The sequence below is a fragment of the Haemaphysalis longicornis genome, unplaced genomic scaffold (assembly GCF_048455015.1).
Source record: "Haemaphysalis longicornis isolate Haplotype H1 unplaced genomic scaffold, Haemaphysalis longicornis Haplotype H1 scaffold_10, whole genome shotgun sequence".
In the NCBI taxonomy this organism is placed as follows: Eukaryota; Metazoa; Arthropoda; class Arachnida; order Ixodida; family Ixodidae; genus Haemaphysalis; species Haemaphysalis longicornis.
This window is the reverse complement of record NW_027526204.1, coordinates 140,092,309-140,109,935: the sequence shown is the minus strand read 5'-3', so window position 1 is coordinate 140,109,935 and position 17,627 is coordinate 140,092,309. Positions and strand designations below refer to the sequence as shown.

The 17,627-nt window shown below is 54.0% G+C and overlaps 2 protein-coding genes across 4 annotated transcripts in view; both read right to left on the bottom strand.

The window, feature by feature from the left end:
• Positions 1-243: 243 nt before the first annotated feature.
• On the bottom strand, positions 244-2,312 carry LOC144157970 (uncharacterized). Its single transcript, XM_077688675.1, has one exon. It carries the CDS (start codon positions 2,118-2,120, stop codon positions 1,353-1,355), a length of 768 nt encoding a protein of 255 aa, XP_077544801.1. The 5' UTR covers positions 2,121-2,312; the 3' UTR covers positions 244-1,352.
• Positions 2,313-9,632: 7,320 nt separating this feature from the next.
• The window catches only part of LOC144159482 (uncharacterized), a 76,945-nt gene continuing 68,950 nt past the window's right edge, over positions 9,633-17,627 (bottom strand). For all 3 annotated transcript variants that reach the window (XM_077691002.1, XM_077691003.1, XM_077691004.1), the window contains one exon: positions 9,633-11,373. In XM_077691002.1, the coding sequence (XP_077547128.1) occupies positions 11,165-11,373 (209 nt within the window). In that variant the 3' untranslated portion in view covers positions 9,633-11,164. The remainder of the gene's footprint in view (positions 11,374-17,627) is intronic.

The following is a 17,627-nucleotide window of genomic DNA, read 5'->3' as shown; positions in this document are numbered from 1 at the left end:
CAAACACACAAAAGTAAAACACTACCACCTGTTTGGCGCATGATAGCCTTAGTTGCTTATGTGCCATAAAACTCCAACCCAATCTGCTCAATCCAAACATTTGTATGGTCCCCTTGGAGTTCAAATTAACAAGCTTTTACTGTATGGACATATGTAAAGGAAAACATATGAAGCAGTGACGACTCGACAGCCATTTTTCGGTGAATCCTTTATGATATCACAGAATCTATTATTTGTGCGATTCACAACCGCCAACCTAAGCCACCTCCAAGAAACATGATTGAGCAATTGTAGCGGGGCTTCTACTTCCATTTGATTGTATTGCTTGAATGCTTATGTGCAGTTAGCACACTCGTAGCTATGTTTTAGTGCTGGCTTATATTACGTCACCAGTGCCTATATTGCGTCAAGATAGCGTGAAATTCGAAAGTTTCTGAACATTTCTTGCCTATCGCAATAAGTATTGTGATAAACCCAAGCCAAATATGTCCGTGTCTTCATTGCACGGCATCGAGGGATGCATAAAGTGACAATTTCATAAGACAGTGCAGAAACACTTTAATATACCTGTGTTATCATATAAACCTTAAAAATTCAGCTTCACCGGTCAATTATCAACACAGGGTGTAAGGGCCAATGCAGATGGTAACAAACATCTTTATAGAGCAACCAAGGTAGGGGGAAAGAGGTGTGGTCGGCCCCCTGTGTCCAGGAGGCCGCGGGCAAAGCCTGTGGAGCTGATTTCCATTCTAACCATTGTCTACTACGTGACGCATGTTACAGCACTCGGGGCATTAAAAAGTGGTACAGTCTTCCACAGGCTTAGCTGAAGCAGCGCTTTACCCGCTTATCGTTTCGGCCTGGTTTGGTGTAATTTAGTCACAACTGCTGCATTTCTTTCTTAAATCCTCCACGTTTGTTTGAGCAGTTTTTGTTTCAATACCTTCGAGATATTTTACGCTTAAGTCAAACGTGATGCTCCAGCTAAGCTTGTGGACAACTGTACAAGTGCACTGCTTGTACTGACCAGTTTGGTAATTACGCTGACTTGGAATCAGACTTGTGCATGCCCTCAGAAAAATTTCTGAGTAGCAGGTGTTCGAGCTTCCTCAGTGCAAGACAAACTGTGTCGTCACGTGCGTGCCGGCATACTTGAGAAACTCAATTTTGCCTAGTTTACTTGCATAAAAAATTGTAATCTCGGGCCCTGAGGAAGACCCTAATCTAGTCCAGATCAAACGAACAACAACAACAAACCTGCTTATTCAAATGGCCGCCCGGGGCACCCCAATTTTTTGTTAATAATGGCTACACACACCCTACAAAAAGAAAAAAAAAACAGTTAATCTTTCTCAGAAAGGAGAGTCTTTCGGCGTGCTGCTCTTTTTTGCCCGTCCCCTGCCTAGGGCGGCTAAGCGGCGCGCCAGCAATTCTTCCTCGGCGTCCCCAGTTCCTACCGGGGTGCGGAGGTGCATCTGCGGCGGGCGGTAACCCGAAGGTCCAGGAGAGGCCGCCGTGAGCTCCGCAGCGAAGAGCTGCTCGGGTTGGAGGGGGCGCAAGGTAGTCGTCGGCTGCGGTGGGACAGGGAGCACCGGCAGACTGTCTGGATCTGGGGCACATGTGTATTTTCCAGACGCTTCTGGCCGTACCTGGAACGGCGGGTCGGGGCGTGGGGCGGCCGTGAGTTTCGGGTGAACCTGTCGGCGCCTGGTCCGCACCCCCATGCCGCGGTGTAGGGGTGGGAAAAAAGGTTCTTTGGAGGGCATCGGGCGGTCTTCCGCGCTGGCATTGTCTGCATCCCAACACTCGTCTGGTTCAGGCAGGACCCTTGAAGGCCTGATTGGGTACGGGTCGTCTACCGCTGCCGTCGATGCTTCTTCCGAGTTGCCGCAGGCAGCCGGCTTATCCGGGCAGGTGGCCAAGTGTTGGTACAGCGCGTCCGCCGCCACCTCATGGTTCCTGTTGAAGGGGCAGTTGAGAAACACGCGTCGGTTGTCCCTTTGGCACCTGGAGATATGGATGTCTATGCGGCGACTCTTCACGAGGTGCGAGGGGTTGTAGGGGCAGTGGACCAGGGGGTCCTCGCCGTGTGAGAACGCTGGCCGGCTGGAACTTGCCATTCTAGGAGGGGGACGTCGAAAGATAGTCCGCTAGCGGAACCAAAAAACTGCTCGAATGGAAAGCCGAAACCCTGCGTGTTCCACTCGTAGGTAGGAGCACACGATAACAGCGCTGCTCGCGGTTACCGCACAGAACAGGGAGGATTTTGTTACCGCGTGCTCTCATCGACGGGGTTCGCTACAGCGTCTACAAAACGCTGATAGGCTCCGGAACGATCGCCGGGTGGCGCTGCACTCTCTCCTCCGCGGGAGTACGCCGGGGCTGCCGCCGCTTTGGCCTTTTCTCCTCTAATCTTTCATCCCCCCTCCCCCCGGACTGGGTTGTATGCCGGTGAGCCTCCAGCCGGGCCAACCATCACCATAAAGTGGTTCCCAGCCCACATGGGGGACCTACCGGACGTGGACAACCGCAACGAGGATGCAGACGCAGCGGCCCGAGAACTCATCAGGTGCCGGGACGACAGCGAGAGCATCCCCGCGGGTGTCGGCGACGAACAAGACCCCGAACACCTAGTCGACTACGGCGCGATACTCAGGAGGCACAGAGAAGGAAGAAGAGAATGCCCGGCCCCGCATCGAGAACTTTCCCGAGCGGAGTCGGTGTTGCTTCGTCACCTACAAGTGAAGTGCGCGTTAACCCCGGCGATGGCGCGCCACATATGTCCCGAGATGTTCGCAAGCCCGGTGTGCAGTGTATGTGAACAAGAACTGGCGACACTAGAACACATAGTGAGGTGTGACAGTGCAGCGATACCGGGCGGCGGTTCGTGCGACGGTGCCGATGGTGATGTACGTGTGTGGCAGGGCTGGGGAATCTCATGGCGGAGAAACTGGTGCCGACGACAGCACCGCCCGCCAAGAACTGCCAGCGCAGATGGAGCGGTGGATCCGCTCGGTGGACTGCCAATCTCAGAAATGGGCGATCCAGCGGCTCGAGGGGGCCCTGGCCAGGCAGAGGAGAACGGGAACTCGTGACCCGCAAGCGCGGGAACCCAAGTATCCTCTGTCGGGTCAGGTTCAACCCTCGAGTTCTAGGCCCAGTGTTTCTAGGACTGCATAGACTAGAACATTAGAAGGGTAGACCGCGCCCTGCGAGGCCGGCACCTACCCCACGCAGGATCCTGTGAATAAAGTCTTTTCTCTCTCTCTCTCCAGCTGGGCTCAATAATATCCCCAGTCCATTTCTTTTCCATCGAACCACTTACTACTACTACTACCGCCGCTTTGGCACGTGCTTCTTTCGCTGCGCGCGTGCTGCATTTATCGCGCTACGGTGAGGTCCGGGTAAAATTTTCTTTCGACTTATGAAAGCATACACATTAGCACGTGTCCAGCAAGTTCGGTTTACACGTAGAGTAGCTACTGGGTCTATTTTTGCCGGTGCTTGTCTTGTCGTCTGCTAAGAGACGCGTCGTCTGCTATACGCGCCAGTCGAACGGCCGAGCGCCCCGGCGGTTTCACGGGATAAAGAGTGCTCTCGTGGGCGACCCTTGGATGGTCTAACCACCTCAGTCATCGCGAAACGACTGCGTCTGGTGAACGGCTTTTCAGCGCCCTAAAGCAGGATTCACACGACGGAGAAACCCTCTCACGGAGGCGGATGGATATGTGACGTCAACAGCACGTGACCGGATTATCCGGCCTGGCGGCGCATCCACACGTGCGGAGCTACGCGGAGTGACTAGCAGACGACAGCGCACAGGAACAGGTTCCATTCCCCGCCGAGGGCCACCGCCGTCGAGCGAAAACATGCGGAGGCATTTTCTTTCGCGGAGCCACCGCGGGCTATCCCCACCGAGGGGCGGAGCTTAAAACCGGTCACGTGAGCGGGTCCCGCGGGCCAAAAAGAGAGGGTTTCTCCAGACGACCCCCCGGCCCGCTCCTCCGCGTCTGGCAAGTGCACGTGCAGCTCGGGATGGATGCTGTCTCCCGCACCGCCTGAGGCATCCAGCCCCTACTCACGAATGCGAACAAAGCGACCGCCGGCTGCGCGAGCCACTTAAGCCAGCACGTACAAAGGGCGGCGGGAACACTCCTCACTCCCCCGAAACGAAAAGATGAAACTGAAAGCGAAGCAAACCCCCATATTGTTGCATGTCAGCTGCCACGACAGTAACAAGGCGAAAGAAGAGGATCCATTCGTTAAATTCTGCATATTCCCCGCGAAAGCGCACCAAAAGGATAGACGGTAAGCATGGATCAGTGCGGTTCGAAAGGTGAAATAAGTTGGCACATTTTGGTTTGTATCTGTGTGATTTCAGTTTACATTACCCGGCTTTGAAAATGCGAACTAGTGTTCCAACAAGTCGTCCCCTCTACACTTTTTTTAATGCATGCTGCCAATGATTGTTTTCCGCTATAATAAATGAACTTCGGAGTTGTTTAGCTGCTGCCGTTCGATATCGTCCATATATAACACAATAGGTTGACATTTTGCATGGGTGAAAAAAAATAGTTTCTAGCGATTTGCCTGGCTGTAGTAGCTCTGGTACGTCTTGTCATTGTGACTTGTGTTCTGGACGGGATTGCTGCGTTGTTCGTTTTTTCCCCCCACATTTACAAATACTCGTAATTAAAAGAGGTATACACCAAATTCTGTATATTAATAGTAATTAAAAGTTATACGCCACAAGCTGTTCTGTTGTTTCCGCGAACTGTCACTTTAAACCCATACTTGTACTCCAAGCGGGTGACAAACATTGCGAACAAAAATTCCTTCAAGGACAAGTAAAATGGAAATGCGGCGCTGTCAGCGCACCCCTTAATTAGCGAGTGCCTTTCTAATGCGTTTTTATAACATGCAGCTGATTGTTTCAAGAGTACGAAATAACCTATTACCATAATCAATCACGGTTATCTTATATTTCTTGCAAGCCTCAGTGTTGTTGCAGTCCAGAAAATCCGGATGTCCGAAGCGCGAGCACGCAAGGGAGTAACAAACAAGGGAAAACTACTCTGTAACAAGCTGAACAGCTGTCGCCTTGCAGACGAAAGGACAGCAGCCGGCGAACGCCGAACAAGGCGTTTCCCCACTTAAAATCGTCGGGGCAGTCTGCCGGTCGAGCGGCGGGTCTGTAGCAGACGACAAGACAAACGTCGACAAAAATGAACTCAGTAACTACTCTACTTTAAACCGAACTTGCTGGACACGTGCTGACGCGTATGGTTTCATGAATCATAAGTCAAAAGAAAATTTTACCCAGCCCTCTTCCTAGCGCGAAAAATGCAGCACGCGCGCAGCGAAAAAAGCACGTGCCGAAGCGGCGGCAGCCACCGCGTACTCCCGCGGAGGGGAGAGTGCAGTGCTGCCCTCTCCCGGCAAACTTTAGCTTCGCCTCCCTACAGGCTGCCTCTACTAGCACGCGCACATACACCGCTGACTCGAGTTTACGTCGTCGCCTAGAAAAAAAAATGACAGCCCAAAAAACGAATGATGATGATGATGTCCTCGATGTTAATTTATTTAAGGGTATTGTGGTGCATATTTGTTGTATTTTTCACAGTGGAGCTGTTGTTACTGGCCATAAGTTTGGTGTTGCAGGAAAAAAAAATAGAAAAAAAATTACACCATCTTCTCGTAGGGGAACCCTGAAGAAAAAAAGAAAGGAAAGGCCGGGAGGTCAACCAGGTGTAGAGCCCGGTTTGCTACCCTGCACTGGGGGAATGGGGCTCAGGGAATAAAAAGGGGGGGAGAAGAGGAAGAGATAGGAGTGGGAAAGCGCGCACTCTAGTCCCGTTTCGGGCACTATAGTCTTTCAATCAAGTGCCTATTAGTTTTCAGTTCGTCGTTTCCGTGAGGCTGAGGTACGTAGCTACCGTTATATTTACCGTTTGGTTTCCATGGTAACTACCCCACTTTTCACTTACCGGAACTACGAAATGGGAATTTGCGTTGACCCCATGGCTGTTTCGCATACTACTCAGGGTTCCCCTACGGGAAGATGATGTAATTTTATTGGAGGGGGGTGGGGGTGTTAGAGTATAGAGGCACTAGAGAGAGAGAGAGAGACGTTGTACGTGGTATAAGTTTGTCTTTATTTAAGCATATATCATCATCATGTTCAACGTAGGTGACGTCGAGCTGTGGTTGGCGTTCCGCTTTGATTATGACCGCCTTATGGTCTGTGAAATGTAAAGTCAAGGGCTGTTGTAGTGGATGAACCCCAAAGTTGCTGAAGATGAGGTCGATGCACGTTCCCCGGGTGGTTGTGGGCTGCTTGTAATCACGGCCCGCCGAGACTCGCCGACGCACGCCGCCGACGACGACGATGAAACGTCGAAGGCGCGTGAAGCGTGCTCGTCTCGTGCCGGCCCAGGAAGACCCCGGCAACACTGTCGCTCCAGGAGCCACAGAAGGGACCGGGCGTTCAGCAAGCCGAGAATGCGCAGTGGGGCTGTGGACGGCGCAACAACGACAACGACAAGGGAGGGACATAGCCCCGACCATGAGATGCTTCGCATCTAAAAAATGCTGAGCGCTCGTGAGCGCGTGTCTCGCGGCGAACGCGGAGTCCCCGTCTCGCGCAGTGGCTATAGAAAATGAATGAATGAATGAATTTATTTAGAAGGGAGAGGTCGAACGCCTCTTGTGGGGGAAGGGGAAGAAGAGGAGGGGAAACAAACCAGCGGGGGATGGGGTTCACTTACAACACGTGTCCGCCCCGCACACGGACCACTCGATTTAGGTCATTTTCACCAGACCTGTACGTCCAGTAATTATGTCCAAAGGTTCATTAAAGTTTCGTTAACGTCGCTCGAAGGCGTTATCCATTCTTGAAGGGACGTCATGTGAGGAGGTAGGTACCTACGGCGTTCCTCGGAGAGTCCGGCACAGTCCCAGAGAAGGTGGTGTATGGTGGGTCGGTAGGCATTGCACAGGGGGCAGGGAAGGGTGGGAGGGGGAACAGGTGTGGAGCCATCCGGTCTCTTTCTGCCGAAACGTTGTTTCCAGGGCCATCGGTCGCGGACGTCAGTAGTGACCGGTGTGCCGGAGCGGTCCTTGTGTAGAAGGACCTGGAGTCCTCGCGGGATGTCCTCGCGGATGGGTCTGGACTTGGGGTCGTTTTCTTGAGGTGACGGCGTCGCCGCATTTTTCGGATACGGCGTTCAACGACGGGGTTATTGAGGGCAGGTTCGGGAAGCGGGGCGGGCGTCGCATGAGAGTTGTGGGAGGTACGAAGTGACACACATGCCATGCGATGGGCCGTCTCGTTCCCTGGGTTGGACTGGTGGCCGGGGGTCAATTCTATAAGAATTGTGCTGTCATTTATAAAGAAATCACCCGGCGTTCGGAGGAGACGTGGTTATCGCACCAGACCGGTATTCTGGAGGTCGTGGGTTCGGATCCCACCTGGCGGGCATTTTTTCTCCGCTTTCTTTCTTTCCAAATCCTTTATCTGTTTCAATGACCTACCACATCCTCCCCTTTGCTTTCCGAGGTTTTCTTGACTGCCGACTATTATTTCTGTCTTATTTTCAACGATCCCCTCATTTCCCATTCTGATTCGCTATATATATATATATATATATATATATATATATATATATATATATATATATATATATATATATATATATATATACATATATAAGGTTAGTAGAGACAGAAACAAACGAGAAAGACGTAGAAAATAGAAATAAGTTTACTGACGTTTCAGGGAGAGGACTCCCTTTCTTCAGAGTACAAAATAAGTTTGTTTCAGAGTTATATATATACAGAAAATGTAGCAAGGGCGAGGGCAAGGTAAGACGAGGGACAGTTTGCACAAATGGATCATGGTTGGTGGGTAGCAAAAGAATGAAGAGAGAGCGGGAAAATAAATTATAAAAAAGGATAAGAAGAACACACAGTCACGCGGTACGAACATGGAAAAGAGAGAGAGAGAGAGAAGAACCAAACACAGAGAAAAAAATAAATAATTAAAAAAAAAATAACAAGGATATTTTCCTCCCCCGTGGCATCGGGGGTGAAAGAGGGGTAAAAACAAGATATGCCCATGCACGTGTTTGACATGGGCAAAAAGATTAGTCACGCGGAACGAAGAGGTTCCAAAGAACCTCTTCGTTCTTTGGAACCTCTTTGCTCATACACACCCGTTCTAGGAATCCGGGTAAGGTCATTGAAACAAGAGACATGTGGCTTCTGTTGGTGGGAGGCAAGGGTCGCGCCCAAAAGCGGAGTCCTGTTCTCTCCCCTCTCTCGGAGTCAGCGTGCGCCGCTATTACCGACTGCTCACGAACTCTGGAAAGAGTGTTGTGTGTGTCTGTGACGTTCGTGGCGTGTGCACAGTCTAGAGGGAACGCTCTTTTGACCATTAGCGCTTTGGGTATAAATAGACCCCACCTAAGCACTGTATTTTCATTCCTCTTTGAGCAGTGAATCATTGCTGTCACTCTGCTCGAGTCCTGTTACCTCGCCCGTTGGGGCATTGTTCTTTGGCTTCACCTCTCGCTTTGAAGTAAACAGTTACGTTAGCCTACGGCTTCTGGACTTCTTCACGGCTGCAACAGCGGCTGGCCGCTCGCTTCATACCACGCTTCCACACCTATGTCAGAGGCGACGGAGATCGGCTGGGGTCGGCCTTCCCGGTCGCAACAACTGTTGTCAGCGGTGGGATGACAACGTCGCAACAAGGTCTCGAAATCATCTCCCATTACATTTGTACCGGTTCGCGAGTACGTGGTAAGTATCCCATAGGTTTAGCAAGTGGCAGTCAGGGCAAGGGCAGTCTTCCTCTGCTGTGGAACACTGAGAGCTTGCTTGATGAGCGCGCTGTATTTCGTTACCGAGGCTAGTTATGTCGAGCGCTTGAGTAGGGCAGATGGAGCAGGATTGATAGGCTTTTTAGTTAGTGGTGGTAATTCGCCGTGAGCCCTGCCGGAGTTGAGCCCGTTTTAGTCCAAACCATATGGGGTAGTGATCACTACCCAAGGGTCTGTTGCAACGTGCCAGTCATGGACGAGGGGGCCGTCTGCCCAAGTCAAATCTGGGTTAGTGTTACTTTGTTTCGCGTGCAAACCGATTCTGGTTGGGGTAGAAATATTATTGTGTAGGTAGAAACTAATTACCAGGCAATAAAAAACCTGGGCACCCCTCAAGTGTCTCTCCTAAGAGATGTCCTTAACAAAATTTGGCTCTCTGACACCTTACCCCCTGATTGGCTTCTCCCAATCATTGTCCCCATCCTGAAAAAAGGAAAGCCATCCCACAAAATATCCTCCTACAGACCCGAAGCCCTCACATCAGCCGTGGGTAAAATTCTCGAGGCCATTATTTTAAAGCTTCTAAAATGGATAGCCACCATAGATGGGACATTCCTGAAGTAACAAACTGGCTTCGGGAAAATCTCTGGCAAAAGAGACAGTACCACAGGTCCAACGCTGCTGGAATAGAAAGGAAAGCAGCATGCTACGTGTTGGAACACAAGCTAAAACTCCCCTTGTGAAGTTACAAGAACAAAGACACAAGAACTAGTCAAGACTAGTGATCAAGGTCTGATTAACGGATTTCACTTGAATTAAGGACACACTATTAGGTGTATTTTATTTATTGTATCGTGTTCTTTACATTTGATGTGTTATGTACAGAGCCGTTGATTTTTTAGCCGTAAATCGCAGCCACCTGGTCCAATGGCAGCAGTTGTTAGAGCGCTGATTTGGTCTTTTACGTTAGTGGGGAAGGTGACTTCGAAGCGTGGAAGAATACATGGGCATCACATATATGATACGAACAATTCCAAGAGATATTGGTGCCACATTATATAAAAGCATGGTCATTCTACACAGCAAGGAAAGCCAGAGGTCATACGAGACTGTGATGCTGCCATTTCAACGAAAAGCTGCACTGAACAGTATTTTTCTTACGAAAGCACATTGTTGGGAAATACTTGTTTTTCCTCTTAACCATTTCAGCCCTGATTTTTTTCTTTATTGAAAAACAATGTTTTTTTTGCGTTTTCCCAAATTTTAGGTCCCCATAATCCCGCAAAGAAGAAATAGTGCAGGTAATGCAAATATTACCTCATTTATAAATGAGGCAAGTAATTAGAAGATCTGGCAATTACAAATACTATATTGAGCAGAAACGTCTTTTTTGCATGTTTTCGTAAACTGTATGACCACATTAGTCTACGAACGAAAATGAGCTCTTTTTTACATTTACATTCATACATTACGTATTTATACATTTACAAGCTGGGGAAAAAACTAAGACCTCCGTTTTTTTTTGCGTCAACGTCGGAGTTTTGTCTCCACCGGAGCTTCTTTGAAGCGCCAAGCTCAGCTAAAACGCAACAACCGTGTCGTCTATCACAATAGGTATTGACTCTATGAAACACTCCTCCAGATTAACTCTATGGAACACTCCTCCAGAAAACTAGCAGTTTTGTTTTTGTTTTATATGCGCTAGAGAAACTCTTATGCAATGGCGTCAATTGACACTACCAGGGCTGAAAGGGTTAAAGGCTTGTGTCTAAGAAAAAAAGCTTGAATATTTTCGATACTTCATGGGTGCATTGATAATTCAAAATGAACAGTTCTGATTTGCGAGCATACTGAGAGGCACTGCACTACCCTCATGATTCTCAATAACATTTTGCCATAATAACCATTTTGGTTGTCACCCCAAGACAAGGAGGGAATCTCCCCGCATTCGTACTCTATTTACTGCCGTGCTTGCAACACGGTATTCCAGTATTTTTATAGAACAACTTGTATCAGATCGCAAAGAGTGTCTTTCACTGTCTTAGGGCAGACAGCTTGAATTATACGAATTTATTTATGCGCAGCGTAGAATGTAGAATCCCGACCGTTTTTTATGTCCCCAAGTGGCGGAAACGAGATGTCTTTTTCGTTTCTCCCAGGTGTTTTCTTTCTTAAACTGTTCAGCTCCTCCCTATTTGATGTCTGTACATATTCCAAACAGGAATAATCGCCGCGCACACCGTGCCGAAAACGTGCTAGCTCCCCAAATATCGCTTCAAACAGTTCCGTCCACGCAACCCGAGTGACTGTTTCACGGGTCGCGAACAGTGCAGGTCAGTAGTCTACTTGGCCGGTCCCTTGCTGTTCTGCTGGACCGTGCTCATCTGCAGCATATGCATGAAGTCGGCGTTGGCGTAGTTGCACATCTCGCAGTAGCCCGGCGGGCCCTGCGTTCCGGGGGGTCCGCGGGGGCCAGGAGCCCCCATGCGACCGGGAGGACCCCGTTCTCCGGGCCTGCCAGGGTGGCCCACACCAGCGGGGCCTGGAGATCCTGTCGGCGGAAACAACCAATGCGCTATGCATCAGTGTCGTGATGACGCTGGGACAATCGCCTTCTGTCATGCACCAAATGTTATTAACGTTGTACACCATCTCTGTAGGGGTACGCGCCATGTGCAACGGACAGCCTGATATCATGAGGACGACGCCATCAGAGCTCTATCCCCTGCGCTCAAGTGTTTAAATCGGTCCGCCATCTTAGGAAGACGCCTTCTAAATGCCCGCTCTGTCTGGTCTGTTCAATCAGGCGCTTCGCCTAACAAATAGGATCGCTCGCGTGTCATCGGTCGACGCGCGGTTTACGCCTGCGTCCATCAGGACTTCACAATACATACGATTAGGTATAAATAAACCTCATACAAACGTATGAGGGAGTTAAGTTGTAAATCACCACCACCACCACCACCACCCCCACCACCACCACCATCATCATCATCATCACGTCTACGCCAACTGCAGGGAAAAGGCCTCCCCCATGGATCTCCAATTATCTCGGTCCTGTGCTAACTGCGACCACTTTATCCCAGCGAACTTCTTGATCTCCATGAGTGAAACTTTAGCGCAAAAGTTTTTCACAGGGACGAGAAAGGAAACGACACAGGCGCTTACTATCAACTGAAAGTTTTAATGAAAACGAATACACATTGTGGGGACCAGGGTTCTAACGGCGGCCTAGCTCGATCCTCGAGATCCGGCCGCAAGGCTAGCTCCACTGAACACCGCCGCGGATCACCAACTTGGCGTATCGGCAGCGAACAGCAAGGAACACAGGACACAGAATTCGCCCACTCCGACGTTTATTGCAATGCAATAAAGGAGACGTCGGGCGCGTCGTTCTACACCGCCGACCACCTTAGCCGGGCGGGAGAGACAGGCGCGAGGGCGGACAAAGGAAGGCCAAAAAGGAGCGAGTCGTACTTACGGCCGCTCCCGACGATGGTTCGTGTCCCAAGAGGCCCTCTCCTTGTCGCCCGTCGCGGACCAGGCCGCCGGAGCTTCCGGGCAAAACCTGTCACGTGAGGGGTTCGGCAGCGCCCCCCGCTCTCACGGGGATCCTCCCGGAGGGGAAAGCGCGCGACCGCGGAGAGAGAGGTACCACCCCTCTCGCCTCCGCGGCGGGCCGAGGGGATAGGAAAGATGGCGGAGCTCCGCAATTCCCACATCCCTCCCCCCTTTGACCAAAGCCGCTCGACCTCGAGGGCTCCGGCGAACGATGACCTCACCGTTCGTTTCGCTGCCTGGCACACCTCCTTGAGCGAGTCCAAGAAAGTCCGATCCCGAACATGCGCAACTGCGCCAACGTCCACCGCACTGTCACCACATAGTTCGCCACAGTCCGCCGGTTGACCTGATTTCGTCGGCCGACCCAAGGTCCGCAGGCCCCGCCGGAGAAGTAGGCTGGGCCGGTTGAGCACAGGGCCCGGGCAGCCGGCTGCTCCCAGGCGGTCACTTCCCGCAGCGGTTCGCCCCGCGCCGACGGGGCGCTTGCCTGCCGCACCGCCGGCGGCTTCCGCTGCTTGCGGGTTCAGCAGTGACCACCTCTGATGCCCGGACCCGGGGTGGAGGCCGCGTTCGTAGTGCTGCCTCCCAGGTGGCCCGTTAGCCCAGCGCTCGGCGATGGCTTTCGCTCGGCGCACCTCGGGCGAGCGCCTCCGCCACCATGGAGAAGGGGGCGCGATCAGCTGACCGCAAGAGCCGGCCCGCCGCGCAGCTCACTCGCTGTACGGGCTGCGGGGTCGTTTTGGCATACCGCTGGGCTCTCGTTCATCCCTGGGGTGGCGGCCGGCCCGGCTGGCTCGCTGCAGGCCTGGCGTGGTGTGGTGGCGTCGTGGTTGGAGGGTCGCTCGAACCCTGGGCGTGCGGGCTTGAACCCTCCGGAGACGTTGGCCCACCCGGTCAGCGACCTCGCCGATCGCGGGTGTGGGGCGTTGCGTCGGGAACCTTCCCTCCGCACCTCCTCCCTTTAGATCGCGACCTCGCGAGCCCGAAGTGGGAGCGTCAGCAGTGGCTTCCTGCCGGGTGGCGCCCTCTGGAGTCACCCCGTGCAACCCATTGCCGGACCTCACGGCGTAGGCTGCGCGTTTCGTTGGCGCGCCTCGAGGAGCTTCCTCTGGCAACCCTTCCTGTGCGCAACTTTGCGCGCTGGAGGGCGGTGACCCGGTCAGCGATCTCGCCGGTTGCGGGTGTTGTAGCGGTGCGTCGGGAACCTTCCTTCCGCACCTCCCTCTAGCTCGCGACCTCGCGAGTCCGAAGTGGGAGCGTCGGCAGTTTCTCCTCTTGGAAAGTACTGCTTCAGCTCGCCCACGTGAATGGGGCCGCTTATTCGACCTGACCTCGGGTCTTTCAGCTTGTAATTCAGCCGCGAGATCTTCTCGGCGACTACGAACGGTCCTACCCACTTGGGTGCGAGACCGGCCGCGAACCCTGCGCTGGCATCGCTCAGCGCGTGGTTACGTTTCAAAACAGTGTCGCCCACTTGGTACGCCACGTCTCGATGAGCTCGGTCGTAGGCCGCCTTTTGGTCGACCCTGGCCTTACCGCGGCTGCGGTTCGCCTCCTTGATGGCTTCTGCCAAACGCTCGCGCAAGCGCCGCGCGTAAGCCGCATCTGCTGCTTTCGCGGGGACTGCGGTCGACCTCCTGGCCAGAACCGTGTCCGTCGGTGTGTTCAGCTCCCTGCCGAACATCAGGAATGCGGGCGTGAAGCCCGTGCACCGATTCACGCTTGTGCGCAGAGCGAAGGAGATCGAGCTCAAGTGCTCATCCCAGTCTTGTTGCCGCCGGGCATATGCCCCAAGCAGTGGCTTTATGTCTCGATTTCGGCGCTCCGTCACGTTAGACTGGGGGTGATAGTACGATGTTGTTTGCTGCCTGACACCCATGTCCGCGCACGCTTCACGAAACAACCTTGATGTGAAATACGTGGCGTTGTCGGTAATCAGCCGCTCCGGAAATCCGTAGCGACAAAACACCTCGGACAGCTTTTGCAGGACCTCCTGTGCTGTCGCTTTGCGCAGCGGATAGAGTTCAGCGATCCCACTGAAGTGGCATGTCACCACGAGTACAAACTTGTACCCTCTCTTGCTGCGCGGCAGCGGGCCCATCAGATCGCACGCCAGGACCTCCCATGGCTTTGTGCTCACGATAGGCTGAAGCAAGCCTGGCGCCTTACCGCCTCGCGGTTTGCGCTCTTGGCAGACGTGGCATGTGCGTACGTACCTACATACTTGTGCCTTCATGCCGGGCCAGGTAGCATACCGACAAAGCTTTTGCCATGTCTTTGGCGCGCTACCGTGGCCGTCTGCGTCGTGGTAGTGCTGCAATGCAGCACACCTCAGCTTGCTCGGGATAACGGCTTTAAAACACTCACTTGAGTCATTTTTGCCGGGCACGTATTTCAGCAGAGCTCCATCGGCATCAAGCAGGTAACTTTCCAGCTCACTCGCAGCAATACCAGCTGCATTAGAGCCCGCGCCAGCCGCAATACCAGCAGCTTCCCGGCGCCCGTCATTCACCGGTGTTCGATTTGCCTGAGGGTCCGTCTCTTCATTAAGACTGGCGATCACCTCCCGACAAAACAAGTCCTCCTGCTGAGCCTCGACTAGCTCTTCCCGACTGAACGCAACCTCGAGCGGAACTCCTCCCCCGACGAGATGCACGTGCTCTGAGCTTCCGAAACTTGGGTCCTCCCGCGTTCCGCGCTCTCCCCGCGCCGAGAAGGGTCGCTGACCTACAGCGTCCTCCTCGGCCTCTCCGGCCGGTTGGGTGTCGTCCACCGGCGCCCGTGACAGCGCGTCCGCGACCACATTCGTGGCACCTTTGCGGTAGCGAACTTCGAATTCGAAGCGTTGCAATGCCAGGGCCCATCGCGCGAGCCTCCCGCTGGGCTCACGGAGGCGGGAAAGCCATGTAAGGGCCATGTGATCAGTCTCGATCGTGAATTTGACCCCCTCTACGTACATCTCGAACTTTCGAAGTGCGTAGATTATGGCCAGACACTCCTTCTCGGTGACCGAGTAGTTTCGCTCTGCCGGTGTCAGCGCACGGCTCGCAAAAGCCACGGGTCGCAGTTGTTCTCCATCCACCTGGAGGAGCACTGCCCCTACGCCGAGGTCACTCGCGTCGGTTTGGATCACGAATGGCCTGTTCAGATCCGGCAGTTTCAGCGATGCAGTGTCTGCAACAGCTTTCGCCAGTTGGCGTAGGCTGCTCTCCTGCTCCTCTCCCCACTCCCAAGGGGCGGATTTCCTCAACAACTTTGTCAAGGGTGCTTGCAGGCGCACGCAAGCGGGGATAAACTGGCGGTAGTAGCCGATCATCCCTAGGAAGCGCCGAACTCCGGCGACATCCTTCGGCGTGGGAAACTCCAAGATCGCCCGGAGTTTCTCGGGATCGGGGGACACCTGTCCGCGTTCGATCCGATAGCCGAGCAGGCTCACTTGAGCGCTGCATATTTGCGCCTTGGCAGGATTGATGGTTATGCCCGCCGCCCTGAGTCGTCCCAGGACGTCTCTCAGGTGGCAGAGGTGCTCCTCGAAGGTGCGGGAGTAGACGACAATGTCGTCCAAATAGGCGAGGGCATGCTGCCACTTTGCCTCACCGAGCACCCGGTCGATCAGGCGTTGGAATGTGCTCGGACTTCCGCACAAACCGAAAGGCATACGTACGAACTCGTACAGCCCCCGATGGCAAGTGAACGCTGTCTTGCATTCATCGCCGGGACGCATCTCGACCTGAAGGTACCCCTTGCTGGCGTCCAAAATGGAGAAGTATTTTGCGCCACCGAGATTTGCGACGATTTCGTCAACGCTCGGGAAGGGGTACGCATCCTTTTTCGTGACCGCATTCAGCCGCCGATAGTCGACGCACAAACGCCAGCTACCGTCCTTCTTTCGTACGAGCACCACTGGAAACCCCCAAGGGCTCGTCGAGCGGCGGATAATGCCTGCTTTCAGCAGTTCCTCCAGCGCCTCGTCAGTTGCCTGCCTCTTGGCCGGGCTGACGGGCCGGGGATTGCATTTCCATGGTTGAGCATCGCCGGTGTCTATGCAGTGCTGCACCAACCTTGTGCAACCTGCTTGCTCAGTGAATATCTCGCCGAAGTCACCTAACAACGACAAGACGCGGTCACGCTGCGCTGCTGTCAGCTCGCTAGCACTTGCTAGGAGCGCGCTCAAATCCTCGCCCTGACCTCGGGGTGGAAGGCGCGCAGCGCAGAAGAAATCAGCCGCGGCAGCAGCAACGACCGAGCCCGGAGGTTGCTGCGCGCGCCGGCTACCGGCAGCGCCTGAAGCTCCTGCTTCCCGCGGCGCGAGAGACGTTTCGGCGGCGCGCCCATGCAGTGACTTCTCTGCGGGCGGCGGCTCGGAAAACGGTTTTAGCGGCATAAACGGGCCCTCCCGATAGCCTCCGTTGCCGACGTCCACGGCGCGATAACGCTGCGCCGCTGTCAGCTCACTAGCACCTGCTAGGAGCGCGCCTAACTCCTCGCTCTGATTTCGGGCTGGAGGGCTGGCGGCGCAGGAGAAATCAACCGCGCCGGGAGCGGCAACACCCGAGCTCGGAGGGTGCCGCGCGCGCCGGCTATCGGCTGCGCCTGAAGCTTTTGCTTCCCTCGGCGCGCGGGACGTTTCGGCGGCAGCCTTACACAGCGACCTCGCTGCAGGCGGCGGTTCGGCGAACGGCTTTAGCGGCGTAAACGGGCCCTCCCGATAGCCTCCGTTGCCGATGTCCACGACCAGTCCAACCTTGGACATAAAGTCTCTCCCCAGAATGACTGGGACCGTCAGTCCGGGCAAGTGGACGAAACGCATTCGCCGTACACGCTGACTCCAACGCACGACGAGGCGTACGTCACCGCGTGACGTAACATCACCCCACGCAAGCTGGAGAGGCAACTTCCGCGCGCGCAGCCGAATAGCTTTGCGCTCGAGATGGGAAACGACCTCGTCCCCTACGAGTGAAGTGCTTGCCCCGGTGTCCAGCAGTGCCTTAAAACTCCGTCCCGCAATTGCGAGGTCGAGAAAGGGCGCAGGCGCGCTGGTCGGAACTCCGACTCTGAATGCGGCGGGCGCGGTGATGTTTTCCTCTCGGGCGCGTTGATCAGCCGCCGGCGACTTCACCGGCGGCCCGCTGCGTTTCCCTGCCCACCTGGGCAGATTCGCATCATGTGACCAACTTGGCCACACCTGAAACAGCGAACAGAATTCCGTGCTGCTTGCTGCGCCGATCGAGGCTGCTCGTACGC

Bases quoted from the DNA above. Each gene is read 5' to 3' on its own strand.
- LOC144157970 (XM_077688675.1), bottom strand. From the start codon at position 2,120: ATGGCAAGTTCCAGCCGGCCAGCGTTCTCACACGGCGAGGACCCCCTG.